General features: G+C 39.0%; 2 protein-coding genes across 4 annotated transcripts in view; both read right to left on the reverse strand.

Moving 5' to 3' along the window:
• The window catches only part of mipol1 (mirror-image polydactyly 1), a 38,430-nt gene extending 28,394 nt beyond the window's left edge, over positions 1–10,036 (reverse strand). For 2 of the 3 annotated variants that reach the window (XM_088354540.1, XM_088354539.1), the window contains exons 1-2: positions 7,086–7,216; positions 5,849–5,925 (exon numbers count right to left, since the gene is read on the reverse strand). In XM_088354540.1, coding sequence (XP_088210666.1) covers positions 5,849–5,925; positions 7,086–7,171 — 163 coding nt within the window. In that variant the 5' untranslated portion in view covers positions 7,172–7,216. Of the gene's footprint in view, positions 1–5,848; positions 5,926–7,085; positions 7,217–7,366; positions 7,520–7,588; positions 7,646–8,452; positions 8,555–9,852 lie in introns of those variants that run through there. The other variant, XM_088354541.1, reaches the window with a different exon arrangement.
• On the reverse strand, positions 527–4,380 carry LOC148352146 (uncharacterized). Its single transcript, XM_088354687.1, has 2 exons — positions 3,774–4,380; positions 527–2,974 (listed from the first exon to the last, which is right to left on the reverse strand). Exons 1-2 carry the CDS (start codon positions 4,212–4,214, stop codon positions 983–985), a joined length of 2,433 nt encoding a protein of 810 aa, XP_088210813.1. The 5' UTR covers positions 4,215–4,380; the 3' UTR covers positions 527–982.
• Positions 10,037–10,161: the final 125 nt, after the last annotated feature.

Here is a 10,161-nt window from a genome sequence, read left to right on the forward strand (position 1 = left end):
TAGAAGCATAAACATGATACCCATGGAAATGAAGCTTGCGATTATCAAAAAATACAAATAAAGATAGCTGAATCGCTATAATCTCCAAGGTCAATGGCCGTAACAAATCGAGCACCAGGACAATTATTATTAAAAATTAAGAACCGATTAAAGTCTTCTAAGACCATGACAATCCTCTAAAGTGCAATAATTAAAATCAGTTTCATTTTTAATCCACTGTTGCCATATCACCCCCTGCACCCACCTGCTACTCCACTCGACCAGGCTTAAGTCACGTAACGCCAAAGGTAAATAAGATTTCATTTTTCCTTCACGTGTATTCTTATTTATAACGTTATTTAAAAATGTTCCCGTGTACAGGGATGTGATTTGACCAAAGTGAAATTATCTGAAAATTAGCGGGGGGGGGGGGGGGGGGGGGGTGATTGCTAGCTGGGGGGGGGGGGAAACCAGGTAGGACCAGGGCAGTGCCCTGGTGGGGGGAAAAGTGGGGCGAAGCCCCCCCCCGGAGCTCATGGTTTTTTTTTAAGTACTTTCAATGCACTCAGATGACAAAGAAATAGACAAGACAACAGCATAAATTTTCAATGTATATTGAACTATCCCATATAAAATTACAGTTTAAGTCAACTCAAAATCAGTCACATTAAAAAACATTTCCCCAACGCCACTATCTTAATTGTAAAGAAGATGGTTCCAGTGGCAAGGGAGACCCTAGACGACCGGCATCTTTCTACAACTGCAGGCGGCTAACGGGATCCAGGTCTGTAGGAAACCGCCTCAAAGCGTGCCGCCACCAGCTTTTGGGATCACTCTTAGTCTGGACTCTACCCTTCGACCTGTTCGGCTTGGGTAACCCTACCAGGAGTACGAGACTCCCGCCGACATAGCTCTGGGGGTCATGGAGACGCGCAAAGTGCCCCACCACGATAAGGTGGTGATCCGTCGGGACACAGCTAAATCCATTCACATGACCCAAACACTACTTCCTCCTAGACTTCATTGCTTTGGAATGGGTCTTTCTAGCCTGCTTCTGTGCAGCTTTGATGGTTCTTCTTGAGGCAGCCTTGCTCATTTGGGTGTCCTGTTTCACAGCAAGTTCTGTTCGTTTTGCAGACAACATAGCTGCTTCTGCATCCTTCTCCTCCCTGTACCTTTTGGAGGATGTCCTCAGATTTAGGCACAGTATGGACTGCACAGGATCCATCAGAATGTCTTTCCTTCCAAAATGGCTGACAGAGGTGGTATTTCTTGCTCTTAGGGCATATTTTACAGTCTGGATAGAACTGTATGTGGCTATGTCCATTCTGCATGCTTTGGGGTTCAGGACATCACCCATGACACTAAAAGCCCCCTCTACTTGCGGCCCATGGAAGCAACTCATGAGAGCCTTCACCATCTTGGCCAGGGTTGGGTATCTTCCAACAGCAAAGACTTGGGCCCACCAACGATCCAGTGCAATTGCCTTCCCCTCTGAGTCCAAAGGTGTTGGCAACTCACTGTCCAACTGGTATTCTCTCACCTCGAGATCATAGTTCCCCAGCTCTGACTCATCAAGGACATTGGTGACCAACGACGACAGCTTCTTCAGTTGGTTTAAAGTTGAGCTGTGTCCTCTGGCAAGTGGGTCAATGGCAGAGGCTGCTCTCAGAAGCTTGCTGTTCATGGGCAACTTTTTCTGAAGGTACAGACCACATGCCAGATATGCTGCCTTGGCTTTGAACTTGAACACAACTGACGACTTGTTAGAAGAATCCATCAGTTTGCTGGTGACACCACCATAGAAAATATCATTTTCTCGGAGTTGGTTGGCTTTGTTGTTCAGTTCAATTTCTGTCAGTTTACAGCCTTGAAGGGACTCTGGCTTTAGGAAACAGGACAAGAACTTCTTGAAGAAGGACACTTGCTTGTCGTTCAGCTTGTGGATCATTGGCGTTTTCGTCTCAAAGGTGATCACATAGTTCTTCAGCAAGGGCAGAACTGCTGTGTACAGGTTGAGGGTGAGAAGCGTATCCAATCTTGTGAAGAATATCTTCTCATAGATCCTCTGCTTCCTCTTCCTTCCTTCCTCAGTCATGTTCTTTTGGCCTAAAGCTGATTGTATGTCTTTGAGTTTGGCTTTGACTTCTCTTGAAAGATCCTTCTTGTGGTAGATGGCCATGATGGTGGGAAGATAGAGTTCTTTATCTCCTCTGCCAAGAAATGCATAGTAGAAGATGGTAAAGACATCCATGAGGCGTAAGGTGGACATTGAAACATTATAGTTTGAAAGCCATCGATGGCTGACAAATCTCTCTGGCATGGTGAAGGTGATGCCTGTCAGAAAGCAAATTTCTTGAAGAGCTTCCTTCAGATCGGTTGACCACTTGAAATCGTTGAAGAGATCATTATGGAGTCCTTCAATCTTGTACTCAAATGGCTTGCAAAAATGCTTAGAGGCGTTGTGGATGTGGTGGCAGGTATCCCCATCTATGTCAAGGAGATGTGGTGCTGGTCCCTCTCGCAAACGCGTCTCAACTCCAGATTTGGAACCCCGCATCACTGCACATGAGTCCATCAACACAGACACCAAATTGCTCCAGGGAATATTGTTCTTGGTCATGAGGGCTGAGAGTTCATCAAAGAGAGATTTGCCGTCAACTTTAACAACACTCAAAGATGCTAAATGTTCCACCACAACAGACTTTGTCGACGGGGAGAAATAGCTGACGAGAACACACAGGACACGGTGTAGATTGTTGCTGGTGGACTCATCAATGTTCATTGAAAAGTGGGAGGATCTTAAGTTTGTTAAAGTCTCATCAAGCATAGTATGGGCAAGGCCATACTTTGTTTTGTAGGATGCACTGGTTCTATCCATGGACAGTCCATTCAGAGCTTTTGGATCCCTTGCCAGTTCCTTTGACAGTGTGATGAGCTTTGGGGCCATGGTGAACGGAAGAGAATTTTCGGCCAGCACTCCCAACAGCATTGCCTGAAGAATAAAAGAAATTTAACAATAATCAGTAAACAATTAAATAATTTAAATAATTATTTGAATTATAATCCAAAATGTCATGCGACCAAAGTAAATAAAAAAGGATTTAGTCTAAACTTTCATGCACATTCACATGTCAGAGTATTTATTATGGTGACAAAAAAATGTTGAAAATTAGCTACAAACCATTGGAAATAATATTTACCATGCAATAAATCATTTAATCAATCATTCTTAATACATAATGGATAACAAAAACATAAAATACCTCATGCAGCAAGCTCTGATAAAAACACAATCATGCATTCGACTAAGATCATCTCTGTAACTGCATACATCAAGACACTCAACATCTTGAAACCTAAAAAGTGCAAACATGCAGCATTCATTTGAGTTTGTGTCAATGATTAACCATGTTATTAATATTAAGTAAATTATGTACCATAATAATATCGTGGCCATTAAGAAAATCAATGGTAGAATATCATACAAGTACTTAATTTAAAAAATATAAATACTGACAATAGTTTTGATTACTATTAGGCTTAATAATATTTTTAAATTTCCTAAATCATATTTTAAATGTAATAATTTATTTCTTTAATAGCAGCGTATCCAAGTATTTGATAAATGAAAGTACAATAAGTATAGGCCCTACAGTAAAGTGTTGGTGTAATGTACACATGAAAATCTATTATTGTAATTGTTAAATATTTATGGCCATTTTTATTACGTTATAATATTTTCGAAAAAAATGGGAAAACTGTCAAATAAATTTGAAAAGTTTACCACCTACCTCAAAATTCACGACTCTATCAGCAACTGGTACAGGTTGTTGGGGTGGATCACGTCTCTTTATTACCGCTTCCGATTGTGATGTCAATAAGGGATGGAGGCCGTAAAGTTTTGGAGTTTTCGTTTGGGCACCGAAACTTCCAGCGATGGAATAATTTGTCGTTCTTGACTGGAGTTCTTTCACGTGTTTTTTGCTCTTTGCGTGACTTTCAAGAGCTTTGAAACCTCTCCCACCATAGTCGATGGTATCATGACACCAAATGCAAAGTGCTTTCCCGGCACGATCGATCTTCCGAATAAAGTCATTGAACAAATTCGTCACAGTCTTCTTTCCAACATTCGTAGATAATTCCTTCTCCAACCAGTCCCATCGAAACTTGTTTTTTACAATCTTATCAATTTCTTTAGCTCGCGGAGCATCTTTGCGTTCGATCACGGACATCTTTCTTTAAACACCCGGCAAAAACGTGTGAGAAATGAACAATGGCACACTCCTATAACAAGCGCGTTTATTGGTCAACACGAGACTTCAACCAATCGCAAGTACGTTTCATTTCAGTTACGGAAACACTCAAATGGCATGCTGTCGAGACGAAATCGTTTTTTTTTACCAATTAAAACACCGGAAATTTTAAAATTTTATTTTTGGAGATAAAAAAAGCGGAATTCCGCGAATTAGCGGAAAAATCACATCCCTGCGTGTAATACACATATGCACTTTTGACGAAATACGATTTTTTAAATTTTATCATTTTTATCCGAGGTAGCAGGGTTCAACGGGAATTAGCATTAGCTTAGGTTTCTATCAAATACTACCAGGTTTGGGACTTGGGAGGGTTACTAAAAAAGGTATCTGATACAGTTACTAGATACCTGTTGAAAAATGTCATTAGTAAGGTAATCCAAATACTATAATACTGAAGTAATGTAACTGCTTTACTTTCGACTACTCCAATACCAAGTATGCTAATAAAAGACAATATAAATAAAATTACTAAATTGAGTTTAACATGAATGAACAATGTAACAATGAAAAAGAATAAAAGGAAACCAAGGTTAGGTAGTTTCTGGTAGTCCTAAAAAAAAGTGCTCAAATTTTAACCACGCAGTATAGTTTATTGAGCAAAAATGAAGTTCTCTCTCTCACATGTCAGACAAGATACAGTATGCTGTATTTTAGATTACATTAGGAGGACATCAAGAACCCATAATTGTTTTAAACACACTAATTGTTCACTTTCTAAATTTCCAACTAACTTTTCTACTTGTCTGAAGTGGGGATGCCAAACCTCTTGAAAGTATTCATATTTACTGGGCTAGGTCAATTTTTCGCACAACATAACAATATACATTAATGAAATTGTGGATTCGAATCACTTTTAACTGCATAATCCAAAAAGGAGATTTAAATCTATTTGAAAGCAGGCGCTTCCACACATTAGGAGCCCCGGGCAATTTCAACAAAATGAGTGCTGCATAGAAAAAGAAACAAATAAAAGGAAAAAAGAAAAGTGCTTTCACCTGCAACACACCCTGACAAAAATCCACTGGTGGAAAAGGTGCCGGCCTCTAATTTTGTGTAGCAGATATGGCTTGCTCACGTCGTGTGTGCGCCTCATTTCTCTCCGTCTCTCTCATGTCAGTGATTATGACACAATTCACCTATTAGCGTATTATGTAGACGAATATAGTTTAAAATAAACTTGTAATCCTGTAAAGTAATCCTTATTGTAACTAAATGTACCAGTAATTTGATTACTTCTTCTTTTTTTTTTTAAGTCAAGTCATGTTTATTTCTATAGCCCTTAATCACAGAGTCTTAAAGGGCTGCACAGACCTACATGAGGGCAAGGAAAAACTAGAAAAACCTCACCATAAGGACTGTAACAGTAACCAAAAACAATTCCTGTTTTTTAGTATCCTAATTACATAACGCCATTACATTTATTCCATTACCCCCCATGCTGCCCACTATTCGGAAATTTCTTTTTGCGATCCCCACCTCACAACGCAGTAATACTGTATCCCAGGGGTCTACTTTAGGCGTGTAATTGTAGTGTGTTATTAGTTATGTACCTGAGTACATGTCCACCAAGGAGTCTTTGAGTTCTTTGCTTGGTGTCCATGTTGACTGTTCTGAAGTCTCCGAACGTCTGTAAAAGAAGGAAAAAAAGGGTTGTGAGCCACCTGGCATTATGCCTTATATGTTAGTAGGAGTGGACACATTAAACTCCTTACCACTCCACAAAATTATCATCCTAATGTATTGAAAAATATGTTAGATTTAAGAGCAGGGGTGGGCAAACTTTTTGAATCACGGTGCACATTGGGTTAATAAATTGGCAGAGATACCAGGAGAAAAAAAATGACTGATTGATTTGATTTTCTTGAAATCTGGCAACATAGTCTCAAATATGGATTTATGACAAAATCATTTAATGTAGACCAGGGGTCTTAAAAGTTTTTCAAGCGGCTACCATTTTGATATACATTTCTAAAATAACATATCAGCTATCATATTTCGGGTGAATTATTAGAAGTAGGGTTTAATTGACTCAATGGACTACTAAAAAACAGTTTTATTAGAAAATCACGATGACCCAGCACTGGTGAACTATTTTCTAAACAGTTCCGCGAGCACCGAAGCTGTCCTTAGGGGACACCATGTTGGAGACGCCTGATGTTTATCTGTCCAATTCCTCTCATTTGCATTAACAAGTAAATATACATTGAAGATCTAGATTTATATATTGTATTTCATTTGGTATATCTTTATAAATAAATACATTTAATCAAATAGGGTTTGAAACACAGAAAATTAAAGCAAAGGAACTCTGGGGACAAGAGTAGCACCAAAACAACAAACTTTTATACATACAGTAGTATTTTTGTTTAGAATTCTATAAAAGTAGCACCAGAACAGCAATCTTAAATATATATATATATATATATATATATATAAAAAGATATAATTTTTACCACTTCAGTTTGGCATGTTGTGAAGCGCATGTAACCTGTGGCCCTATTTTGCCCACCCCCGATTTAGAGAAATTATTGTTAAAGTAATCGATGATAGACCAAAAGCATTGTGTGCGGCCCACCATCTACTTTCTCATTCTCCTCAGAATAGAGTTTGAAAAATAAAATTGAATCAGACCTGCAATCTGATTTTTAAAAGAGTGGTTTGTGTAGCCTAGAAACAAGACTCCATGGTATGTTGTGTTCATGCTAACTGAGGCTCAGACGTTAGCGGCAACCTAGCGATACCGTTCAACGAAATGAGTGAAAAATGACGATTGCGGAATTGTCTTACTGGCCAAGCAGCTGCAGCTGGCACATCTTCTTTTTGGCTCTCTGCACTGCCAGCTGAATGTCCACCCCCTTGCTGCGAGATGCCATGGACAGCAATGAACATCGCCACGGCAACACACACACACACACACACACACACACTCAACTCCGACTGAAATATTAATGAGCTCATCGGATCGGTTGTCAAACATGCGCCAAACTTTTAATCAGACAACAAAAGAAAATGTTCTCATTGCGTGCTTTATTATCATTTATTTATTGTTTGGATGATCGGTCACTCTTCTGGGCATCGAGTAGTTTATTTAGCAACTCCAAGTCCACACGATGCTTCATGATGAAGCGTCCATTCAGGTGGAAAACTGGAATGTCCCACTTATATTTGTCTCGCCACGTTTGGTTCTCAGGACGACTAATGTCCACTTGCTGCAGGACAAACTTGAAAAGGGAACAAGCAACAACCATCAGAGACCAAGCCTTCATTCGGAGTAATTTGCAACATCTCACTTTGTGTTTGATTGGTTCGAGAGCTTCTTTGGCTTCGTCACACAGAGGACATGGATCCTAGGAATGTAAAGCAGCAGTTAGCTTACAAGCTTCTGGTTATTTATGATTAAAAGAAACAGCATTAGCAATAGTAACATGCTAAAATTAAAAATAAAGCCATATTCTTTTGTTTGCAAACATTACACCAATGAGTTATTAACCTTAACTTGGTCCTGGTGCATAACAAACTATTAGCATTAGCACATTTGTATCCTTAGCAAGATTATTCAACATCTGATTGCTGAACAGAAAGATCGAAGTAAAAATTGGTAGTTAGCATTGGCACGTTTGAGTGAACATGGTTATAAGTTCTGAATTATAAAAAAAGTCACTTGTTAGCAATGAAAAACGTGTTACCTAAGGGACATACTCTCGCATCGAAAATGTGCTCAGCCGCATCCTCTTCTGGCTGCGCAAATTCTTCCAACAACTTGAATCCAAATCCAAGGTATGGGTGAGGCATCCATACAATATGTGCATACTTTGTCACGGAAATGGGATTTTCAAATGAACTAAAAGATACTTTCCTTACCAGATGGTGGACCGCAAATGTTTACACAGTTCTCTTTAGTTGTGTTATGTTTTGAATGGATTTTTGAACATTTACACATCCTTGTAAACGTTAAAGAACAAACCTAAGCATTAAAGTGAGAATATGGCCCTTAGGAACCGTCGAAAGAAGTATTTGGATTAGGCAAGAGGTTTAGTAGCATGTTTTTTCTCAATAATTGGAGACAAGTAAGGATCTTAGTAGAGATCGCATGAGCATGGTGAAGAATGACAAAAGAAAAGGGGTGGGTGTATTAATATGAGCATGCGAGTTACCTTTGTGTAAAGAGTGAGAACAGGTAAGGTGTTGTTACAGAAGTGCCTGACACGTGACACAGGTGTGACACGTGACACGCTTTGCATTGCAAGCGATAGCATCTGGGAAGAGAAAACAAGAAAATTGTTGCTAACCTGACTGGGACAGATGCTCTTCAGTAACAGTGGCAAACTAATCGTGTCAGAAGACGAAAACCCGGCGCGACCAAAAAGCAATGTGGATGACCTTCTATTGGGTCCCTTTCCTCACATGGTTCATCTGAAACCTTGCCATTCCTTCTTATGTAACGGGTGTAATAATAACTTTTTTTTTAATTGAAATTCCTGCTGAAATATGTGTATAGTTTTTGGTAAGTGTCCTGCAATGATGAGTCCAACAGTGCCACCTGCTGGTATGGGGTAGGGTTTGTTTTGGCTTTTGACATGTGACCGGAAGGCGGGGTTTTGTTGGCAGTCTACAGAGCGAGCTGCCAACGGTAAGACACATCTTTTGGCGCTCCACAAAAAAAGTTAATTTTAAAAATTATAACCACAGCTGACAAATCTCTCAACATGCACAGTAATGTGATTGATGTTGTCAAGCTGTTTGGATTTATTTTCGTTTTGTTTCTGTTGTGCTAAAATGTTAATTCCTCTTGTAGAGATCAAAGAGATCAAAGCTAGCAGAGAAGCCAATGTTGTGACTCATTTCAGCTGCAGAAACTGTAATAAAAACCTCATCATCCAGTCCAGCGTGAATGTGGATCTTTGGTGGGACAGGTACACCGCAGTTACACTTAGACAATCCTTGTAAGTGTTTTAACATTACTTTCTGTGAGATGGGAGGTTTTTTATTGTACATTGAATGTGTTTGTACAGTACTTCCATTTGTTTTTATTGTTTTAAATGTGCAATAGAAAGAAAATGTTGATTTTAAAAAGTGCACATTTATGACCTCATGACCAACTTCTTCCCATTGATCAGGTTGAAGGATTACTTTGTCCAAGGCGTTCCACCTTACATCGTCTTAATGTTTGTATGTAAAATGCCTTCTCCAAACCACCTTAGCAAATTGATTTGAGTTACCTATGAATTCATTTACCATCTCATTTATTCAGTTTTAGACAATTTAATGAGACATAATTAACAAAAATGGCTGCTCCCTTGTTTACATAGAAAAGTTGACAAAAGACCCGGATGTTCGGCTTTTGAATTAGTAAGGCATCCGAAGTGGACGTCAAGACTTAATTTTAAATGAGAAAACCATTAACAAGAATCTTAAATGGGTTGATAATACGCCAAGGACTTAAAATATAATAATAAAAAATATAAAATATATGACCAATTTAAGACCATACAAAATATCACCTACTTGCGGGTCAATTGTTTTGTTAGCTCACGTGATAGTTCGTTCAACTCACCGTTTGGAATGGAAATAAAGGAGACAGTTCCTCAAGGTTGTTGTATTTAGTCCCACGAGTGAAGAACGAACCGTTGTTAATAATTTGGAGAAGCGAAATAGAGAAAATTTACAGGCAATATTCGATCACATACATTCCATTCGGCTTATCTTTTTCTACTGCGGTCTGTTTTTCGTTACGGTCCAATTTGATGTATTACCGCCACCTGCTGGGCTGGCATTGAATGCCAATTCTGTGCCATGGAAGTTTCTTTAGCCACTAATGAAATAAAATAATATTATGTTAGTGACCTATCATTTCAATATTAAG

The sequence above is a fragment of the Urocampus carinirostris genome, chromosome 15 (assembly GCF_059441175.1).
Source record: "Urocampus carinirostris isolate Australia breed hairy pipefish chromosome 15, RoL_Ucar_1.0, whole genome shotgun sequence".
In the NCBI taxonomy this organism is placed as follows: Eukaryota; Metazoa; Chordata; class Actinopteri; order Syngnathiformes; family Syngnathidae; genus Urocampus; species Urocampus carinirostris.